Source organism: Corapipo altera, unplaced genomic scaffold (genome assembly GCF_003945725.1).
Source record: "Corapipo altera isolate COAL_440 unplaced genomic scaffold, ASM394572v1 61411, whole genome shotgun sequence".
Taxonomy (NCBI): domain Eukaryota; kingdom Metazoa; phylum Chordata; class Aves; order Passeriformes; family Pipridae; genus Corapipo; species Corapipo altera.
In genome coordinates this window covers 12,649,829-12,673,379 of record NW_020884875.1, presented here as the reverse complement: position 1 = coordinate 12,673,379, position 23,551 = coordinate 12,649,829, and the positions used below count along the sequence as shown (strand labels likewise).

Below are 23,551 nucleotides of genomic sequence, written 5' to 3'. Positions count from 1 at the left end.
TTTACATTCTAAAGTTGAGAAAATAAAGCTAAGACACCATTTAAATAAAGAGCAAACTATCTTTTTAATTTCAAAGTATTTTATCATTTGCCAGTTTTCTAGGTAACCAGATAATTGCAACTCATAGCAAATCAGGACTATTATAGCTTAATTCACTCATTCCTAAAGGTAAAAAAAAAATCCTCCGTCATCATATTGCAGGGTGGTTGGTAGGGATTACCATCGTGGAAGAACTCTCTTTTATTTTTTTTGCATGGATCTTACTCAATTTGCAGAAGTATCCATTTCACTTACTTGCTAAAGCAAACACAGGTAGAAGTTACACCCAGTCCTGAACTCTCTTTCATAACTAGTTGCTACCAGTACAAGAAGTAATACTTAAGTTGTACTGTTTAAAGTGCATATTAACCATGTACTATCGTTCAGCTGAAAACAAATGATGACACAGACTGCCAAAACTGTAAAGTTATTTCACTGATAGACATAAACTTCACAAACTTTATTTACTAAATTAAGAATCAGTTCTCGTGGCACACTAAGGTGCACTTAGTCCTCATTTCTATGAAAAGGATGTGCATCAATTCTCCTTATGGATCTTATCTGTAAGATAAAAATTTGCAAAGCAACACCTTGGGGTTCCATCCCTGCTTTGCAATTACAAGGCTGTGCCATTAGAACAGGCTCTTGAACTTTCCCCCGTGGACAGTTAAGAGCCCAGCCTGTTCATATGGCTGCTGACTCGTCATTTACCACCACCAGTTGGTCCCAGGTGAACGTACTGGTGTACATATGGAAATATTTAACATGGAGGACAGAAAACACCGTTCTACAGAGTAAAGTGATCACACCAACCCCATCCTCCTCTGAAGAAGTGCACTTTGCTCTTGACTGTTCAGGGCTTGATAACTGGCAAGCTCCAATGTGAAGGTTGCTGAGCCTGATGTTAAAGAACGCAGAACTGTTGAGTAGCCCTGGACAAAATGGAGATGATGTGTCACTCAGTTTAGGATAAAGGGAATATCAGTTAGCACAGAAGGCTGCTTAGACCACAGAGAGAGGGAGAGTGTCAGAAGTATACTGCAACATACTAGTAAGTTAATTTTTTAACATTACTCTATTAAAAGTGCAAAACATGCATGAGTCAATAGTAATATTTTTAAAAAACTATTCCCTGTAAAACCTGTTCTAGTAGTACTTACTACTTCTTTGACTTACACTTGAGTATGTGCTGGTTTAACAATCTGAATTAGGCAAAAGAACACTACTAGATTTGTGGGCACTTCCTTTGGACGTTCAATAATTAAAATTCAGCAAAAAACCCCATCCATTCTAAACTTATCTGTAACAAAAAGTGAAGCCATTTTTTTAAGCATATAAAAAAATTAGTTTTACCATTAGTAAGGTAATCACATACCATCATTTCTGCTAGTGGAACAGCAGCAACCACAACTCTGTTATCTTGACGACTCTGGATTTCCTGAATACTACCTCTCCGCTGTGCAAGATCAGAAAGTGCTGCACTGAGATGATCTTCACTTACTGTGATTTCTAGGTTCATCACGGGCTCCAGGATTTGTATACCAGCTTTTTTCAAGGCCTACACAGAAAGGAAGGAAGGGACATTACATCAATGTATTTTGGGGGGTTTGTTTGTTTGTTTAAAATAAAATTGACATTATAGGTACTTCTATCGTGAAGCTAACACCGTCTCTCAAATTCTCTACTTTCAAAAGCTGTAGAATTCTCAGCAAGGGCATTACACTGACAGAGTAGATCAAGTACCAGATACGGATACACACAGATTTTCCCAGCAGTATATCATGCTGCTGTATTCTTCAGCAGCTTACAGTTTCAGTGTACCTTCTGCATGCAACGGGAGACACAGGCTGATACCATTGTGTGGGAGGTGTCCGGATGCACTGTCAGTGATTGCACTGTCACATCTATATCCTGAACTGGGAATCCAAGCAGAGGTCCTGGGTAGGCCAGTGTAGAAGAGCAGAGAGAAAAATGCAGATTTGTTTTTCAGAATATTAAGAGATATGCAAAAAATTTTTCAGGATTAATTTAAAGCTTCTCACTTTGCTCTCTCCGTCCCTGTCCACCCCTGAAAGAATGCAACTACTGGCTGTGTTCCTCATTTTGTGACTTTGTCATTATCTAGCTTTGCCAAAAGAGACAAAGGAATACTTTCTTACTCTCTTTATCAAAAACATAGATAATTCTGAGAACAGTAAGTTCCTGAGTGTGCTCATCCATACAACTGTTCCCAAAAATGAAGCTTTTAAAATACACTGTAGTATCTAAAACTTGTCTATTGAAACAAGATCTCACTTGAAAAAGTAGTGAAACCTTTTTTTAAACCAGAAGCCAGAGTATTTTCTACATCTTCCTTTTCAACACAGTATGATCACAGCAAAGCGTGATACTAACCACAACCACCACCACAACTCCAGAGTTAACTCAATTCCATAAAGGATTAATGACATCTAGCATCTCAGACAGATTATCTCCCTCCAAGCCAGGACTCTCAGCCAAACAAAACTGTATTAGACCAGATGTGAAGCCATCTGAGAAAAAACACCTTGCTTTTTTCTTACAGAGAACATGGCCAGATCTTTTTGGGTTTTTTTAAGCACTTAATGGCATCAATTTTAGGCCAGAGACAGCACAATTCTGAAGTGTCTTCAAGGAGCATGAAGAAAGTGCACAGCTAAGAGTTATTCCACAGCCAGAGACAGGAGATGCTTTCCAATTCCACATACCAACATGGAAAAAACACTTTGTACAGAGTAATTCTCATTTGTCAATCCACTACGTGTTAATTTTATTGTAAGACAGCTCTTTGGCCACACATAATTAAATACTTCCTATTTTTAGTCAAAAGTCAAGGACACTTTTAGTCCTTGAGAAAGCCCTCACTTTGCAATTAGGTAAGGCTTTACTGAAAACTCATAGATTTTATGTATTTGCAAAAAATGCATCAGTAACACTAATAGAGTGCGGTGTGTACATGTTTGCCTCTGAAACCACTTCTGTCATGAAGTAAACACCTTCTCTCTTAACAGCAGATTAAAAAATAAACCAGAATTCCAAGCTCACTTTAGAGTGACTGAAATGAAATCAACCTGAAAATCAAACCAAAGGATGCTGACTTCCATTCCTGAAATAGGGAAGAGTGTTCGGTAATTTTTGTAGTTAAGGAAATTTCATAATTTTCCTTTCCATCTTACATGTTAGTATGTACCACTTTTTAGTTTTCAAGCTACCAAGGAGTGTTTCCTTCTAGAAACTTGTTAAATTGCTTCTTAGAAAAATATTAGACTAGTATAGCTGTCACAGCACTTCCTTTACCTTGAATGCATGAATTCATGATTCCATTTTCTATAGCTCCTTGGAGTTCTTTGGGTAGTTCTCCAATAACACTCTCAGCATAGTCAATGATGGGTTTTGTCATTGCTCTGTCCCCTGACCTGGGTCTCACCTCTAACTCTGCAGTAACAAAGTGTCGTTTATCTCCTACTGTTTTGTCCAATATATCTGCAAGGAGGAGGGAAAAAAAGGTGAAACAGCCATTTGGAAAAAAAATGCTAATACATAAAATAATCTGTAAGTTAGTCATATATCATTTAAAGTACATCAAGTCACAAATCCAGAAACAAGACGTTCCTTCCATTTACTCATTTTACCTGTAACTTGGGCAGCACTTAAGATGGTTTCTCGGTATGCTATTTGAAGAGGTCCCAAATAAGTCTCAATTCCATATTCACGTTTGATTCGGTCATGAATGATCTCTATGTGTAGTTCTCCCATGCCACAGAGGATAGTCTGGTGAGAAGACAGTTGAGAGAAAGTGGAAAAACATGCAAAACTCAGAGGTTTTACTGCAAATGCTTTAAGCAAAGACTTGCATGCTTTGAACTGTCAAAAACCATCATTACTTCGAATTCTAAGGACCCTAGAGAGAAAACACTGCTATATAAGTCATCTGACAGTAACACACATGAAAGTGTAGTCACCACTACTGTGACTGCTAAAAACAGGTAATCTTACATTATCTTAAAGACTATGTAATTCAAACTTTTTTAAATACAGAACTGTCAAAAACATGCAGAGCACAGGGTGACTTCCTCTATTCTGTAAAGCAAAACTGCACAAGGCTCCATTTTAGTTTCACAGACTGAACTTTGTATATACAACATTTAGAGAGTCCTTTTTATTCAAGAAAATCTCAATATGCAGATGAACCAACTTGACAGTTCTAAAACAAAACTTGGTTATAAGGGGAGTAGTAGAAGATTCATCTTACTTGTCCTGTGTCAGGATCTGTCTTCACTTTTAAACTTGGATCTTCACGCTGAAGGCAGCTCAATGCATTATCCAAGTCTGTACATAAATATCAAACATTATATGTTTGATATAAAGTGATTCAGTAGTCTGAGAATTACAGAAAGCGCCTAAGTATCACTTTCCTCATAAGGTCAAATCTTATTCTCAGAGCAAGCAAAAGGACCCTAGAGAAGCACAGATTTTGGCAAAGTCAGGTCAAATTACAAGTAACCTGCAACTTCTGATTTTTTCACACAAATTACCTGCACTTAAATTAAAGCACAGAGTGCTTTAATTTAATTATTTAATGTACTATTTTCAGAGTGCTATTTTGTGTTTGTATGGAGACAGACTGGAACCTATAAATGATTCATAAAGTCAATAAAAAGTATTGATCATTTTGTACAGATAAGAGAAATTGTCAACTGTTACATTATTTACTTAAATATGAGTTCAACATGAGAAGTTCAAATGCAAATACAGATACTATTTTTTTTTCTGATTCCCCATTATCTTAACTGCTGACGAAAGCTACAGAATGATAAACTAAGAGCTGAGACTGCATTTATCTGCCTTTTTATCTTTGGGGAAAAAACAAACAAAAGCAAACTAAAACATCCAACCCCCCAAAATCAGTAATATTTTACAACCCAGTTGCTCAGCCTACAGACATGTTGCTCCCAGTCTGTGTTATACCTTGCTCCATTCCACTACACTGGTATTTATCCCTCCTCCTCTTCACTCCCAACCATGCTCAGCTTTGTTAGAACAAAGATCCAGAGTTTAAAGGGTTATTTCCAAAAAGAGTCAAATAATCAAGTCCTCTGGTACAGACAGTTGGGAAGACAGTAAGATTACAGCTCAGACTGCATGGATGAACCCTAACTAGACACAGAGAAGTCTTGCTAAGTGAAGACATTACACACAGAGTAATAAAACTGCAAATGCCAACTGAAAAAAACCCCCACATTTCAAGGCTATTCGTAGTCATGACATATGTACAGCACATCAGTGTGACTGCAGCAAAACTCAGCATGAGTGCCTTTATCTCCTACTTCTAAATGAAGAACCACAATTTTCCTAGACACAAAAATAAGAAAAGTACTAATACTAGTACTGCTTGATGTAGTAATAGCAAAGGATATCAACAAACGGGATCTAAAATAAAGCATCGTGCAAAACACCAAAAAGAGCCTTATTAGATCACTGACTGATAAATTTGTGCAAAGTCATTCATGTCAGCCAGGTGGTTGCATTGTACCTTGTTGTTTGGCCATTGAAGGAGGTTCAATTGTACAGAAGAAGACAGGGTCAGGGATCTCAACACCTGCCAGCAGAAGGCTGTCTACGTCACTCACAGACCTCTTCTCCCTGGCATCCCTTCCAGCTCGGCGTGCTGCAGCAACTGCTGAAGCCTTTGATGACACTATGGTATCTCCAGTGGCACTCTACAGATCAGCACCAGTGAGCCACAAGACACAGGAGGGGGAGAGAAGGTGATGTAAAAAAAAACCAACAAAACCCTAACAAAAATCCCAAAACCCAAATGCATCCTAAAGCTGGTTACATTTTAGAAAACAAATGAGATTCATGCAGCCTGTTTAGGCAATAAAACACTGAATTATTAAACTAATAGAAGCAAGCATGAAACAAGTTTATTTCAACTTGAACTGTTGCTTTTGCGTAACTTATTTGGAACATCCTTCTCCATCCCCACAGGAGGTCTCTTTGTGGCATTAACATTGTATTTTAAGACTTACAGTATAAATGTATGCTCGAACCCTAATAAAATACACCTTCAGCTTGAAGTCCTTTCCAATCAGCACTGCAGCTTCCAGTTCAATTATTGACATTTGTACATTGTGATATTTCATTTTAGGAAGAAGTACATGTAAATGTACTTCAAATAAAGCAAGTTTACATATTGACAGCATTATCAAGAACACATCTGAGATACAATACCATAGAAGTAGAAAGCACATTAGTGAAACAAGCTCTCTTACAGAGTCAGTATTTTTTATTACCTGTTTTAACCCAACAGTAAGAGCAATGTTGCCAGGCATCAGTGATGGTATTTCAATGTGCTGATCAGCAAAAGGCAGGAGCAGCCGGCTCATTCTCTCTCTAAAAATTAAATTCTTGTATTACTTGGGACTTCAACAGACATTCCATTTCTACATTAAAACCAGGCCTCTATCTTACTTACGTGCAACTTTTGTTAATATTATATACAGCTGACTGAGGTTTCAGGGAACCTGAGTAAACGCGAACAAAAACCAGTGGTCCACGACATTTATCATGGAGAACTTTAAATGCTAGGGCACACAGGTCATCCTTGTACCATTGTCTGCAAAATAAAAAGAACAAAATGCATACCTGTAGAATTAAGCCACTCAATCTCGCAGTTACCTAAACTTCAATTCATTTAAGGAATGATATGTTTCTTATTGTAATACTAATAGAGGCAGATTTTAAAAATCATAATTTATACCAAAAAATAATAATCTAAGCATTTCCTGCTCCAGTAGGACATGTAAGATGTCATGTGATTCAGTCAACACTAAATAGGATCCCTAGACCACATTTTTGTAAAACAAGATTATTCTCAGATAATACAAAGACTCTGAAGTGCTAGTTTGACAACTGAAGATAAATGCATACAATTCCTGTAGCACTGACCAAAGTAGGTTCAGCACTCAAGTGTATTTTTCTGTCCACACATCTCTAATGTTATTTAATACCTAAAAAGAGTAAACATTTTTAAAGAATACGAATGCTTTGTTAACATCTTTTATTTTCTCCTTTTATGCTTTCCTATTTATTTTTCCTTTTTCCTGAACCTCCTTTTCTACCTGTACTTACAGAAACTCATATGAACGTTCATTAGGTGCAGGCAAGTACATAGTAATGGCATCCAGTAGTGGCTGCACTCCTTTGTTCTTCAGTGCACTGCCACAGAGTACAGGGACAGCTTTGTGAGCCAGAGTGACTCTCCGGATAGCAGACTGTAACTGCAAAAAATAAACTATTTTCAGTTAACAAATGAACTACAATTTAGCCTTACATTGCACTCCAGCTATCAGATATTGCTAATTAATCCCCAATAAGTTTAAAAAAATATATGTTTGTAAATACAACATCAGTCATCCAAACTCGTTTCGCTGCTTTTAATGAGCTCCAAACCATAAACCCAAATGTTTAGATGCTAAAACAGGAGACACTGGTTTTAAGATTTCTAAACATTTCATACACATCTGCAGCTGTTCTTTTTCCAACAGTACCTTTAATTCAGAATTTTGTATCTCAACACTTTCAAGATGCAGTGTGTGAAGATCCAACCAATTCAAAATGGTTGAAATGCTACTTTTGTTAATAAGAAACAGCAGCTCAGTCACAAAGTGCACTGAGTCTACCTGGAAGTTCCACTCACCTTCCCCTAAGCTCTTTTGCAGCAGTCTAACTTTCAAAACAAAAAACAAACCCACTTTCCTGAACAAATGTACCCTACTTTTAAAACTGTGCCTAGCATGCCCAAGAATCATAGGGCATTTGTATAAAATTCATACTAAACAAACACATTCTGCTCTAAATTCACAGTACTGTTAATTCACTGCAAAAGCTGGTGTGATTTCTTTCTGTTGATAAATCTGCAAAATCATTATCTGCACATGCCAAAGGAATAATCTCCATGTGCCAACCCAGCCCCTTGGAATAACAGCTAGCAAACACCTGTTTATGAAAAATGAAATGTAAAAATTACCTTCTCAGCTGATATTAAGTCAAAATTTTCACTGTGTTCTCCTAGAACCAGTTCAGCAAATTCATCATCCAGATCTGCAACCTTAAAGAGAATAGTTCTTTATTATTTGGCATACAGCAGTTTTACAGACAAGACACAAATCTTATGTAGGATAGATAGCTAAGCAGAGCAAGAACAAAGCCTTTAAAGACATCAGAAATCAAAACCTCAAACCCCAGAAAATTATGTAAATTAAGGCTTCAAGAAAGGAAAAAACATTAAAATACACTTATAATGCTGCTGCCAGACAAAACATCAGTGGGAGAGAGAAAGCTTGTATTCCTCCTTGAAATGGAAAAAAATCCAGCCATATAGTGACAGCCATGGGGGGTTATAAATCACTGTACTTCAAACCTGCAAATATGGCAAGGTCTGAAGTAAGCAGAAGTAACCTTTGCAAGCCGACAGACACTCAGCTGGAAAAAACAGAGAAGCATCTGGACATTTTGACCTTCTTCATGTCAAAGGTTTGTATGTCCAAGAGTATATCTGTGTTTTCAAACTGTACCACTTAGCTTGACCTGTAACTTAACCACTCCGTAAACCTTGTCTCACATACACCCTTGCACTGTCACAGGCTCCTGCTCCACGTGCAGGAAGGCACTTGCCCCCTCTAACGGCTACGAACCAATTGACCAAATTCTGAAATAAACCCTTGATAAGCAATTAGAAGTCTAATTGGGCTAATGGTTAAAACATTACAGGAACCAGTTTATTTAATTAAGTGAAAGTAAAGTGTGCAAAATGGCTGGTATTCAAAATACTAAATTTGACAGTGTTTCTGATAACGAGTGTTAACAGGATAAAAAGCATTTCAAAAAAGATTTTATGAACACAAGGTTATCTCAATTATCCCACTACTGGTCCACCCCTTCCTCCTTCAGGAAAGGCCCAGAAAACAAAGGGGGGGGGGAAAAAATCAGTGTTCTTACAAAGCTTTTTATCTGACAATATATTTCTTAAGATAAAAGGCTGAGTAATAATACCTCCATTTAAATCCTGGTAAGTTTGAAAACCAGATTGTGTATGAATTCTACTGAACTCATAACAATACAAAACAGATCTCCCTGATTCTGATGTTTCAAAGGAAACTGAAAGCCTACCAGCACCTGTTTATGCACTTGCACAATGTTATTCAAAGCTTTACGAAAGGCAGCATTTCCAACAAAATAGATCAACTTATGATTGGATTGAGCTGCCTCTAATACAGTATTTACTGCCATTTTGACCAGCCTGCAAAAACCTATCCACCTTATAGCTGCCACTCCAGAAGAGTATGGACACCCTTCAGGTACGTAGGTCAGGCTTTGTGTGAATGTACCAAATATCCTTTAGCATCTAAGACTACAAGATACCATATTAGCCAACTGCATGACAAATTTAGTGTCTGCTTTCTTCAGTTCCCTATCTATAAAGCAGGAAGTCTTCCATTTTGTACAGCCAGAGACTCCAACTCTCTATACTCAGCATGTTTTGTCATCACATATTAACATTTCCAATGTGCGTTTCACACACAAAAATTTGCAGTTCAGCAAAGACAAATGCAGAATCTTGCCCCTAAAACAGAACAAATCCAAGCACTGATACAAAGTGGGGATCAACTAGCTAGGACACAGCTCTGCAGAAGTCACCCAGAGTGTCCTGCTGGACCCTATGAGTCAGTAGTGTCACCTTCCAGTGACAAAGGCTAACTGCATACTGGGCTACATCCACAAGAGCATAGCCAGTGGATCAGGGAAAGCAGTTAGTACCGCCTACCCTGCACTTGTGAAGATGCATTTGAAGTTCTGTTTTTAACTTCCCCAGCAGAAAAAGAAACTGACAAAACTGTAGGAAGTCCAGTGGCAAACCACTAACAGGGCTGAAGCAGAGAGATGTATTTGTTCTAACTTGGAGAGGCAAATGCTGGCTCTTAATACTTGAAATGGTGGTGGTGGGCCCGCTTCAGGGAAAACAGAGCTAGATTTTTCTCAGAGGTACACAGCAAAAGACCAGCATGGCTGCCACAGGTCATAATATGGTAAATTCCCACTGGACAAAAAGAAATAGTGATGGTCAAGCACTGGGACAGGCTGCCTAAAGAGACTGTAATCACCATCCCTATACTTGAAAACTCAACTGAACAAGGCCTGAACAATCCGATCTAATGCTGAAGTCAGCCCTGCTTTGAGCAGTTCTCTTAGCCAGAGTCACTTAAGCTACAGAGCCTATTTTTCCTACTGTTCTAAGTAACAGTTTTAAATACATTATGCATTTACTTTAGAACTTTACTTGTTCTATTAAGGTATTTCTGGCATCCTGGACTTCTTGGAACAGGTTTGGATCATCAGCCTCCAGCAGCAGCTTTCGTTCAAAATTTTTTCCATCATCCAAATCAGAAGTAGGTTTCCAAATTATTTTTTCCTTAGTCACGACATCAACCAGTCCTCTGAAGGTCTTGGCTTCCCCAATGGGCAACTGCAAAAACAGTAGAAACTTTAGACAGCTGCAAAAAATTATGAAAGGAGTTCCATTTGAAAGAAAGCTTACCTGTAATAGCAAAGGTTTTGTCTTCAACTTTTGTTTGATGCTCTCAACGGCATATGTAAAACTACATAAAAAACCCAGATATTAAGTTACACAAATTTAATGACATTAGTAAAATACATCTACCACTCCTTATTTACTGCAAAAATTACTCCAACAATTACATAAAAATACGTATTTGCATATGCATTTGCATAGCACATAGTAAGTACTAACATAATTAGGTTGCTCTATGCTTAACAGGAAAACTTTATTAGAGACATTCTCTTACAAAGTTTTTAGCAATGATTAAAATATCTGTCTAAATACCTTGCCCTGCTTTTGTCCATCTTATTTAAAAAGCAAATTCGTGGTATCTGATGTTTGTCTGCTTGTCTCCAGACCGTCAGAGTTTGTGCCTAAAGCAAAAGACAAAATGGAAACATTAGTGCCAATAGATGAACTGTGTATTCCCCAATACCACTGAGGTTCTGAGTTCAGAGTACAGAAGGGAACTGTGCTGAGTGTGTTCCAACGATTCCATATGTAGCAGCACAGATGAATTTCACAAGCGATTTTGTCTCTCAGCTGTTGTCATTTCCCTTCCTTCACTAAGAACATGCAGGAATACAAGCAAGAGAACATGGAGAGAAACTAAGTATTATAGGGGACATACATAAATGAACCTTTAGAATTTATTGCCAAAGTACTTCAAGCACACACAGGCAAGCGTTTTCTGTGGCTACACATACAACACTAAAACTACTGTAGTTTTGCTAGTAATTTGTGCTCTGCTGAGCCATTTATCATAAATATATTTATTTGAAAGTTAAAACAAGTATATATAAAAATCGGTTAAGATTCCAAAATAGTCCATTCCAATACACAGAATAATGCAAGAATTTGCTACAAAGTTGTCAAAAAAACCACAAGCAGATCTAATAGTTTTGCTCTTGGGGTTGGGGCTGTGTCTTAGTTCAGGTTCACATTTGATGGTGCCTAAACGTTTTCCAACAGCAAGTTAAATAGTGTGACTTACAGTGATCAAGAGTTCTTTCATCCCTTATCTGGGAAAAAGGTATATTCCATGAAAGACAATGATTTTGCATATAACTTTTCTACAGAATTGGACTACTGAAACACTTCATGCCATATAAAGTCTAATTCCACGCTGCCACCACTTTTTCTGCACTACAACCCAAAGGCCATGTTAAAAAGGCCACTGGGCAAGGAGAAATTCTGGCTGAAAATTCCAATTTTCTACATGAAATCTGAAAATGAGAAATTGACAGACATTCATTTCTTTCCACTTGTGTAGCTAGCCAGAAGCATTCACGTCAATCAATGTTTGTAAAAGACAGCCATAAACCAAAAAAACTACCCCGAAATTTAATGGTAATCCCACTTATTTGCTGCTTGTTACCATAGAAATGTGCACTACAGAACTTGAAATGAAGTGCTCAGCTTCTCGAAGCCAACAAAGCATCAAGAGATATAATAGAGTGCAACATCTCTGTACAGTACTTCAGTCTGATTTAAGTCATCAGACACTGCAGGAAAATGAATGAGGGGCTGGGGGTAAAATTAGAGAAAACTGGGAAGTTATATTCACACTCTTAACAGAAGTTGTAACAGTGTGGAAATCATAGGGGCACATGCAGTTGCCACTCCCTGGATGGGATGTGGTCAGCATGCCTGACTTCCCACACACAGTACACGCTAAGGGGAACTAAACAGAGGGTGGAACTGAGCAGAGACACTGAGGCCAGGCTCTGTTGAAATCCTCGCACGAGGAGAACTTGGTAGTGGGGGAAGAAAGATTTCTTACTGTTGAACAAGCAAACGTGACAAGATCACACATGTATGCCTCCATCCTAAAAGGTACCTCATATGTAATACTGACCTCCCAAAGTACAACCACCCCCCACTGTACATGAGGTATGACTAGAATCACTCAACCTCCACCTAAACATAAAAATAGTAATAAACTAAATTAAAACTGGGGAGAAATCAGGGAAGACTCCATTGTAACTTCTAGGATCAGTCCATGAGCTGAACCTGTCTTCCCCCCATAGAGATGCCTATTGGGTAAGAACCATACTCTAATGCGCACTGAATGGAGCCAGCTTTTGTTAGGGACTAAGCCTGCTAGTACATTGCTTTGAATATATTTTTGCAGCCAGATACTATCACTGGCAATCTTCGAATCTTAATCCATCATGGTTTTCTGTTATATTAATGAAGAGTGTTATTCCATAAACTGTTAAGTCTGAGTCTTTCAAGGGTGCTAACAGCTGCTGCCAGCAGGTAACATACTGGCCTGTGGAAGCCTGGGATGCTGTTGGTTTGTATCCCTGAATCTTTTCTGAGGCACTGACAGACCAATTATGGACACACACCCCCCCAAGGAGGGGGTATTTCCACTTGCATGTGACCCTGAACCAGTTAGTTGATCCACCCTCTGATCAAGTGGACTGTTCAGTAATGGGACACTGAAACTGGTCAGGGACAAGGGTCTTTACTTTCCTGGGGCACTGAGACACTAATCAAACAAAGAGGGTTTGAGAGAATCTCTCCCCTTTCATGTGACAGATGCACATACAAAAGAAAAATCTACCCGCTGTTTTTACCTCAACACCAGCTGAAGCATCAAACACTGCTACTGCTCCATCCAGGACTCTTAAGCAACGCTCAACTTCCACTGTGAAGTCCACGTGACCTAAAAAAAATCTTCATTTTATACCATAATAATTCAAACAGGCAACATCAACAGGTTATTACAAATTTAAACTATTTTTTTTTTAAGTCATGTCAAAACAACTCTTTCTTTACTTGCAGGGAACTACACCCATCAGTCTTTGAAATACACAAGATTGTTACAATGCGATCCTAGAACTGAGTACAGTTTAGTGTGGAAATATCTGAGCTCACCTTACACAAGCTAGATTAGGCATCAGCAAACAATAATTATCCAAAGCTGAACAGAGTTCAGTATAGGCTTTTTTACTGATGCAATTAAACTAACTAAATTTTGCACCATATTTAAAACTAAGACATTCTACAACACTCCACTTCACCCACTCTCCCTTAGTAATAACAGCAGTACCTGGGGTGTCAATCAGATTGATTCTGTAGTCCTTCCAGTCAAACGTAACTGCAGCAGACTGAATGGTAATACCACGTTCTCGCTCTTGTACCATAAAATCTGTCACCGTGTCTCCATCATCAACATCTGTAAACAGGAAGCAAAATTGGGTAGGTAAACAATTCAAAATCTGAAACTGCCCTTGAATACAGTTGTCAAGAGAGAGTTGGAAATACTGTCCCTTTTATATATATGTATAAGCTATGAAAATTAGCCTTTTTCAAAACAGTATAATGTCAGGTAATTTACCCAAGCTCCCCTTCCAAGGAACAAGTGGTCTGCAAGTCAAAGACTAGCAACTCCAACAACCTTTTTACTGTTCTTAATCCTAGTAACACCATGAGAATCTTAAAAACTAAAGCAAAGTCGAAAATCATGAACAAACTACAGCTTTAAAAAACCTGGCTGCACTAGCTGCATGGAACACGACTGACATTTAAAAATTTGGTGATCAGAAGATAATTAAGTTAAAGTCAAAGTAAAAACAAACAAACAAAAAAAAGTGACTAAGAGGTTGGGTTTTGCTTATGGATTTTGGTTTTAATTTTTAATAAAAAGAGAAGTAGTTCCACATTTTTAAACAAGCAAGACACCAAGTTCAAACATTCCACAAGCTTAACATTTTCTATCACTGTCATACATAGTCAAGAACAGGGAATGAAATTTAAAATGTCAAAAATCACAGAGGCTGCTGTGACCCTTTCAATCTTGAAAAGTTCTGCAAAAGTTCTTGTAGCAAGGAATTCTTTCTGAGCTATGGCTTTCAAAAGAAACAGATACTTTTTCTCAATCTAGTTTCTTTACAGGTCAAAAGAAAACTGAAGAAACAGCTTTACCAGAACGGCCAATGAGCAACAACTAAACTAAGGAGATGCTCTAATTAAATGTTAAACAAAACATAATGCACTAAAAGAAAAATATGAACCCATGATCTCTCAAAGTGCAACTGCCTTAGAACATAATGGAGTGTGCATTTAAAATTCCATTAAACCACAGGACAACTTCAGAACAACTGGCTTCTACATCAGGTATTCCAGTAGCAACCTCTAACTGCATTGCATGTTACTGTACATTATTAAATCTCTCAAAGCTACTGAAATATAGAAAGCATTTCTAACCTCCAAGTGTTCTTATATATCCAGAATAATACAGCATTCTCTCTGTTGTCGTAGTTTTGCCTGCATCAATGTGGGCCATAATGCCAATGTTTCGGATTCTACATAAAGTGAAAACATCGGGTTTAGTGCAATAATTTTTTTATTCTGTGATATTCTTATTTGCATAAACAATTAATACTCACTGAGAATAACATCTCAGACTAATAACATCTTTCCTCTACTGCATATGTGATACCGTGTACATTGCAATACTGAAAGACGCTAGTATTGAAACAGTGGAAAATCAGTCGTATTGAACAGTTTGGCAACAAGTTTCCATGCTCCACTTCAGGGAATGCCTCTTCTTGGGCTCATCCTCACCCATCTGCCCTCCCCACAGACAGAAGTACCCTCTTGTCCATCCCACTCCCTGACACCTGGTGCCCCAAACAATCCATTGCATATATTTCCTTTATGCTCCAAATACAGCATCCATTGTTCCTGTGATGCTGTCTTTGATTCTGTTCAACTCTTCCTTTCTAAAGTACCTCATCAGCAGCTTCCAGAACAGCTTCACATTCACCATTAATGCCAACTGACCTCACCCTCAGGACAAAAGTAGCCTTCTAAGGGAACTTCACCCTTAGGATATTTCTTTGGCAGCTCAGTCCCCAGTTACCTTGCCCTGGTCTAATGTGGCTGAGTGCTCCCATGAACACAAAGCACACAACAGCAGAGGTCTAGCTGCCAACACACCCCTTCTCCCTTTTTCAACACCCAACAACACCATGGATTTGGAGTTTCCCTACAAGCCCTGTTTTGGCTATGATGATGTAAACAAGACAATTCCAGATCTTTCTGACACCAACATGTGTTCTATACTGAAACGTCACAAGGGTAAAAGTAAACAAGTACTAAATTTAAATTAAACATGCACATGTGACAGGTACAGCAACAACTTATAACTCTTCATCACATCAATTGCCCTGACTACCAGTTACATCCAAACAATAAGCCAGCATGACGTACCTGGATATATCAGGATTAATGACAGAACGCAGAGACTTAACATCTCCTGGAAACAAACAAAATTAAACAATTTTTTAAGACTGAACCCAACGTAGAAAACATATTTAAGAAAACTTATAAAAAACTTACTAATAAAAAAAGATTCAGAGGCACAACTCGTGACAATCTGTAATCACTATCATCTCAAATTTCTAAAGATATGTACTTAAGTTTTCAATAAATCTCTCTCTCAAAAACAAAAAAACAGAAAATCTTTAGAAACAAGAGGAAAAAGCCAACACAGAAAAGTATCATCAGCACAGTAACATCTTACTCTGCAGATGCATGTCTCAGTTCAAGACAACTGTAATGCTGATGTTCATCTGGACTGATGATTAGATAATTAACTTATACCTGGTGGAGCACTGTAGTTTCTCAGACTGCAGTTTTGCTGTGTCACACTCACAACTCTCATTTTTGTCTTCCTGAAATACACCTGCTTGGAAGAAAAAAGAATCATATAGAATATTTATCATTATAACTAATTATTTAATTACATTTTTGCCAGTTATACAAAAATAAACTAAAAAATTATATCTATATGAACAGATACCGTTGTTATATATTTATATAAGCTCAAAACACAAGCTATTTGGAAGTAGATGCTTGAAGATGATGCCCATACTGAGGTTTAAACCAAGTTCAATCCCAGTAATATTTGGGATGTCTAGTAAAAATCTATCAATATCTATCAAAGTATGTTGCCAATAGCCACATTGCTTTAAATATGTCTAATTATTTTTGTAAATAATACAAATTTAACAATTATAAATGTTAAGTAGTCAAAAAAATTACATAAAAATTACAAATTCATCTTCCCATTCCAATATGAAAGTACCTGTTCTGTTTGGAAACCAACTTTTAAAGGAAAGGAAAAAAGAAAAAACCACCACCACTACAATCAAAAAAGTTTACTCAGAGTAACTCAAGTACTTCCTTTGCTCACAGAGAAAGTACAAAAATTTGGGGAAACTTTACCTTACTGCATAAACTTGATGACTCCAATAAATACACTGAAACTCTCCTCATAACTTTCCACATTCTGGCTCCACTCTTTGATGCTGTTCCCTGACAAGGTAAGTAAACCACACAAAACATTTATGAGGAGAAACAGGTTGGTTGTATCACTTTGACATAACTCAATCACAAGATTTTACTCTTGTTCCAGTCAAGTCAGGTTAACACTTTGCAAGTTAAATCAGTATCATATCTGTAAAAATAATGTTATTAAGCTTTAACAGTGCAGCACAAATACATGCTCACAAACACTAAGTATATTTCTCAAAGAAATTTTTAAACAGTAAAGCAAAATAATGAACATCAGAGCTTACGCTAACTCACAGAGAAGCTCTAGAGCACCGATTACAGATCAACGAAATGAAAACAGATTTTCTGGTCTTGAAAGAGGACAGGCTGCAGGGAAAAATATCTGTGTAGGGCAGAAACAACAGAAAATATTAAGTACTACGACCTTTTAAGCATGGCCAAAAACTCTGCAACAGAAAGCACAAGTGCAGCAGCTTCCAAAGCAGCCCAAGCTGGCTGCTACTTATTTAAGGAGACGCCAGTGTTCAGCTCCAGTGATTTGATGCTCCGTGGTAGTTTCACAACGAGGAGTAAGAAGCTCTGCGCACAGGCTCATCTGCACACCCTCATCTTACGAGCCGCACCCTCGTCTCCCGAAGGTGCCGCCGCACTTCGCTGTCCGGGAGTGCGGGACGGGCGCTGTGTCCTCACACTGCCCGTGACGAGCCCGCGAGAGTAGCCCCGCGGCCGAGCCCCGCTGACGCTCCACAAAACGACACCGCCCTGCCCGCCGCCCTACGAACCTCTGGTGCGGTTCTGCGCCGTCCCCGATCACCTCCTGCCCCCGCCGCAGCCTCAGCACGGCCCAGGCCAGGGGTGCGCGACGCACTAGTCCCCCGTTTTGGCCTCTGCCCCCGCCTGCCCCGCCGCCATGCCGTCGGAAGGCGCCCTCCGTCTACCTTCCCCCGCTACCTCACCGCCTCCAGCGTTCCCCCCTCTCGCCACGACCTGACAGACCAGGCGGCAAAAAGCGCTCCTTCGGCCTCTCCTGTTCCTTTTTTCTCCCTCTCTCGGCCTCGCCAAGCCCGGCGCAAAGCCCTCGGGGAGCGCGAACAGCCTGGCTCTCCGCCTGGAGGAACCAAAGCGCTCCTGGGAGAGTTTCCAGTCGGGGCCTGTTCGCGAGCGGCCCTCCCTTTTCGCCGTTGAGGAGTCTGCAGGGCTGCCGACATGGTGGGGACCGGGAGCCGGGAACTGGGAGCCGGGGAATGGGATACGGGACCTAGGATGCTGGACGGGATGCTGGACGGGGACGGCGGGGTGCGGGCGGGCCGGGGAGGGTGCGGGCGGCTGGGTGGGCCCCGCAGTGAGGGAACCGCCGTCGGGCCGCGGCCTCCCCGCGCGTGGCAGAGGCGCCCTCACCGCCCCGCCGGCCCCGGTCCCCTCTTACCGCGCTGCCTCTGTGCCCACAGCCGCAGAACGAGCACATCGAGCTGCACCGCAAGCGCTATGGGTACCGGCTGGACTACCACGAGAGGCGCAGGAAGAAGGAGGGCCGGGAGGCGCACGAGCGGTCCCGCAAGGCCAAGAAGATGATCGGGCTGAAGGCCAAGCTCTACCACAAGCAGCGGCACGCCGAGAAGATACAGATGAAGAAGACGTGAGTGTCCACCTCCTCTCTGGAGCCGTCCTGTAGTCCTGACGCTTCAGGGATGAGATAGGACGTTATAAAGAGCTAATCATTACTTGGGTCTCGCGTTGTACACTTAAATAGCACTCAGGCGGCAGGAGGAAAGGGGCTTTGCCACGACGAATACGTTTCGTACTTTGTCTCTTCTCAATGAATGTTAACAATTCCGCCGCTAGAGGCATTCCTCAAGAGAAGTGTTGCTTAGCAATGACAGCGACTAATGTAATTACGACAAAAAAGTGGATCCATTTACTTAAGACTTTCACATCAGCCACTGAGTTAATACGGCAAGAGGCAACAGGGTTTTTTTAATGCTTAGGAGAAAAAAACTACAGTAACGTACACAGTGTTTGAGCAGAGCATGAGGCCTGTCTTCAAGGATAAATTACAGCATCAAGCATAGACAAACACAAGCGTTTTTCTGGAAATTTTATCTCTTGTCCAGAAATTGAAATCACAATTGTAAATAGTATGCTTCATTGCTAATGAACTTTAATACCTGTCCACCAGGTTGGTTTTGTTGTTTTCAAAGTGTAGACAGTTGTTTTTCTTTGCTACTTGTAAAGATAATGGGTCTGTTAACTAGTTTGTGATCTTTTTTCCCCCCACTTTTACAAACACAGTGTTTGTAAGCATTGACATTTGTAAGCATTGCCATCAAATCTCAGAAGAGAAGCGGCATGTTATTTTTTGTCAGAGAGGAAGTACATCTCTCAATGTATTTGGTTGTTTGCTTTAAGTCATTCAGACATTCCTTAAAAGAGATGCATGTTTTGTATTCCCATCTTGGCAGGAGGTGGCAAGGTTTTATGCACTATGCAGTCTGTCAGTTGTTGGATTAAGTGAAATACTTGTTTACCTTGAAAATTATTTAGGATTATTTCTTATATATAAATATGCAATTTTTTACAAATATCTCTTAGAAGTTTGAGCAGGCACAAGCTAAGTTGAAAGAGTATATCTAAAAATAAACCTTTTTTTCCTGCTTCTAATACTGGTTTTCTTTCTTTGCAGCATTAAAATGCATGAGAAGAGAAATACAAAGCAAAAGAGTGATGAAAAAACACCCAAGGGAGCTGTACCAGCATACCTGCTGGACAGAGAGGGCCAGTCCCGGGCTAAGGTTCTCTCTAACATGATCAAACAGAAAAGAAAAGAAAAAGCTGTAAGTAACTGTATCAGAGTTCGGATACCTACAGTTACTTGTGACAACAATGTCAGCAACTTTGTGTTGCTGATTCTCAGTTTTCTTAACAGCCTACAAGCAAAGACTAATTAAAGCCTGAAACCTTTAGTAATTGAGCAGTTTAGGACAATGTGAGCATATGCGATATCTTGATTTTCAAAACTTTAAATGCTAATTAAGTAGCTATGAGTTGTATGACAAGTATGGTCTACCACTATGATTTAGGGAAATTTTATTTTATGCTTTGGCTGTCCTCTTTCACTCAGCAGTGTGACATGTAAGAATACTGACCTTTTTGTTTCCCCCTCTTCCAGGGGAAATGGGAGGTTCCTGTGCCAAAGGTCCGTGCACAAGGGGAAACAGAAGTTTTGAAAGTGATTCGTACAGGAAAGAGAAAGAAGAAGGCCTGGAAGAGAATGGTTACAAAAGTTTGTTTTGTTGGAGATGGCTTTACTAGGAAGCCTCCTAAATACGAGCGATTCATTCGACCTATGGTAATATTTTTGAGCCTTAAAGATCATTTAAATAATAATTCTTCAGACTTACTACTTTGTGAGTTTCTGTGGTGAGGGAACTTTCTTGTATGTTAATGCATTGAATTACTGCTTACGTAGAACATTCCTATTGGTTTGCATGCATAAATCTAAAGTTCTGATTGCATGAGGGTGGGGAGATGCCCCTGCAGTCACAGTCTGTGTCAAAATATCTGCTTTTATTCCCGTAACTCAGATGATGTCAGGAAGTTAAAACTATGAGATTTCAAATCTTTATCAGAGGTACTTTGAATAGCTTTTAATGTTGGAGGCTTCTTTTTCAAGCTGCTACGATCTCTCAGCTGTAGCAGCCAACTCTCTTCTAAGAGTCCAGGACTCCCTCCTGGCTAAAGTAAGCTTGAAGCGCAGTCATGACTGTATGCGAGGGAAGTGCTGTACCTCCAGCCTGACCTTTACTTACACAGCTGCAGGCACACAGGAGGAAAAGCTGGATTCAGTGATATAGTGAAGTTTTCAGATGAATACCTGCTCTTGTTACCTCACAGGAGTCAATAATCACTGTGCAGACTGCCTGTTGAATTGTACCTCATTACTAGTTTGATGGTATTACACAGAAGCCTTGGGTAGATTTTTATTGACACAGAATGATTTATGGTACTTAATGGTAAAGTACCCTTTACAAAGTGCAAGTCACTAGATAAAACCTGCTGTAGAGATGAATATTTAATATTTTACAATACTTTCTTTATGGAACAGTAACCATCCAAGGTAACAAGTATTGTTCTTGTACTATTATTAAAAATTTATATCCTGAAAATATGCTTTATCTTGTCATTAATCAGGTTTTTAAATAAGTCTGACATTCTGTAGTAGGTAGATAGCATTCTGTATTCTAATCCAGTCTCTCAGAACACATAAAGCTGAGGACATAATGCTGAAAGTGTTTACTAGATCAGACATGAGAGCTTAAAGCAAGTATTAACTCATTCTAACACTTCTTATGCAACAGGGCTTACGTTTCAAGAAGGCACATGTGACACATCCCGAACTTAAAGCCACTTTTTGCCTACCTATCCTTGGTGTAAAAAAGAATCCATCTTCTCCTTTGTATACGACACTTGGTGTAATTACCAAGGGTACCGTCATTGAGGTTAACGTGAGTGAGCTTGGCCTTGTGACACAAGGGGGCAAAGTTATCTGGGGTAAGTAAGTTTACCTAGTTATACTGCAGAATTACTTTTAAAAGATTTGTCTTCATTGCATCATGTATTGTTAAGACCTTGTCCTATAGTCATTGTTAAATGTTAGGTTTGTGCTGTAGCAGAAGCAACTACTAGCAGCTATAAAAATACAAACTTCAAGTGTTAATCGTAGGCTTTCCATTCACTTAGCTGAAGTTCAGAACAAAGATTCAGCTTGCATGCCTATGTGTCACATTAAGCAATATCACAAGTCTATAAAGACTAACTGTGTGAACAATCATATTATGTTTTCAGTGGAAGTTGTATAGGAGTATCATAGCCAGATTCTGCACCTGGGATGGGGCAACCCATGGTTTTGAGTATAGACTGGGGAATGATAGGCTGGAGAGCAGCATTGTGGAAAACGATCTGGAGGTCCTGATTGATGTCAGGTTGAATCTGAGTCAGCAGTGCCCTGGCAGCCAGGAGGGCCAGCCGTGTCCTGGATGGCATCAGGCAAAGCATCACCAACCGGTCAAAGGGAGGGGATTGTCCCGCTCTGCTCTGCACTGGGGTGGTCTCACCTTGGATATTGTGTGCGGTTTTGGGCACCACAATATAAGAAATTGAACTCTTAGAGAGTGTCCAAAGGAGGGCAGAGAAGATGGTGAAGGGCCTTGAGGGGAAGCTGTATGAGGAGCAGCTGAGGTTACTTTGTGTGTTCAGCCTGGAGGAGACTGAGGGGAGCCTCATCACAGTCTACAACTTCCTCATGAGGGCAAGAGGAGGGGCAGGCACTGATCTCTTCTCTGTGGTGATCACTGACAGGACCCGAGGGAGTGACATGAAGCTGAGTCAGGAGAGGTTTAAGTTGGATATCAGGAAAAGGTTTTTCACCCAGAGGGTCACTGGGCATTGGAACAGGCTACCTGAGGAAGTGATCACAGCACCAAGCTTGTCTGAGTTCAAGAAGTGTTTGAACAATGCTCTCAGACACATGGTGTGATTCTTGAGTCTGTCCTGTGCAGGGCCAGGAGTTGGACTCAATTCTGATGGGTCTGTTCCAAGTCAGCATATTCTATGATCTTCATAAGATTGATTTCTTTTAATAGAGGGTTTCACTTGGACAGTAGCAAACCTAAGTGTTTTTTTTATTCTACTCAGAACTCTAAATAATCTGTTTATAAAAACCAGCCTGAATATAATACTTTAAGAATATAAGTTTATAGCCCAGTAAAAGGTAGATCTAGATTTCAAAATGCATTTGAGTCCCTACTTTTTAGAGACTTGCAGATTGAACTTGCAAACACAGAAAAATCTAACCTATGTGATCTGCTTCGAGCTTTTGTAGACATTTAATTCTCTTTTCTCCTTAGGGAAATATGCACAAGTAACAAACAATCCGGAAAACGATGGCTGTATTAATGCAGTTCTACTTGTTTAAGTTGGGTTTGATACCAAGCATTGGACGTGGGCTCCTATAAAATAAGTCTGGAGTTTCAACAAATTTCCAAGATCTGAAGAACCTTCCACCATTCCAGAACAAGCTGGTGAGAAACTTAAGCCAGAAACAATTGCTCACGTTTTTATATTTATTATGTTTGTTCAGCTGAACATTGTCCAAATAAAGAGATTTAATTTTCATGTTTTGCTTATATGGTTTATGCTCATCCAGTTTATGAGGGCACTCTTGCCCTTCAACACTATAAGAAGGAAACTTTCAAATGAAACTGTCAAGATATTTCAGAAGCCAGAATGTGAATAGGTTTGCTTTGGACTTTTTTGCATTAACAAAAGTTTAAAGCTACAGGTGGTCACACATGCAATAAGCAGATTAAATAGCAGATAGAATCAGAGTAGTTAAGGTTGGATGGGACCTCTTGAGACCATGTAGTGCAAGCCCCTTTTTAAAACAGTCACCTACAGCAGGTGTCAGAGGACAATATACAGTGAGGTTTTGAGTATATCTGAGGATGGAGACTTCACCACCTCCCTGAGCAACCTGAACCAGCATTTGACCATGCGTAGTTTAAA

At 39.6% G+C, this 23,551-nt stretch overlaps 2 protein-coding genes across 8 annotated transcripts; one reads left to right on the top strand and one right to left on the bottom strand.

Annotated features, from left to right (window-relative positions):
- Positions 1-45: 45 nt before the first annotated feature.
- GFM2 (G elongation factor mitochondrial 2) lies at positions 46-18,531 on the bottom strand. 7 transcript variants are annotated; one of them, XM_027635323.1, is made up of 22 exons: positions 18,417-18,531; positions 17,275-17,372; positions 16,922-17,011; positions 16,298-16,382; positions 15,905-15,950; positions 14,897-14,994; positions 13,740-13,865; positions 13,264-13,352; positions 10,964-11,052; positions 10,658-10,718; positions 10,400-10,585; positions 8,090-8,170; positions 7,192-7,340; positions 6,536-6,676; positions 6,354-6,453; positions 5,591-5,777; positions 4,310-4,386; positions 3,690-3,828; positions 3,355-3,540; positions 1,861-1,976; positions 1,415-1,597; positions 46-971 (listed from the first exon to the last, which is right to left on the bottom strand). In XM_027635323.1, the coding sequence occupies exons 3-22, from the start codon at positions 16,982-16,984 to the stop codon at positions 843-845; spliced, it is 2,331 nt and encodes a 776-aa protein (XP_027491124.1). In that variant the 5' UTR covers positions 16,985-17,011; positions 17,275-17,372; positions 18,417-18,531; the 3' UTR covers positions 46-842. The 7 variants fall into 7 exon arrangements, with proteins under 7 accessions (XP_027491124.1, XP_027491123.1, XP_027491128.1 ...); XM_027635322.1 differs by lacking the exon at positions 18,417-18,531 and adding an exon at positions 17,773-17,911; XM_027635327.1 differs by lacking the exon at positions 18,417-18,531 and adding an exon at positions 17,773-17,911 and having other exon boundaries at positions 16,298-16,379.
- Positions 17,976-23,170, top strand: NSA2 (NSA2, ribosome biogenesis homolog). Its single transcript, XM_027635335.1, has 6 exons — positions 17,976-18,199; positions 18,439-18,626; positions 19,671-19,821; positions 20,157-20,336; positions 21,346-21,538; positions 22,894-23,170. Exons 1-6 carry the CDS (start codon positions 18,197-18,199, stop codon positions 22,959-22,961), a joined length of 783 nt encoding a protein of 260 aa, XP_027491136.1. The 5' UTR covers positions 17,976-18,196; the 3' UTR covers positions 22,962-23,170.
- The last annotated feature ends 381 nt before the right edge of the window (positions 23,171-23,551 follow it).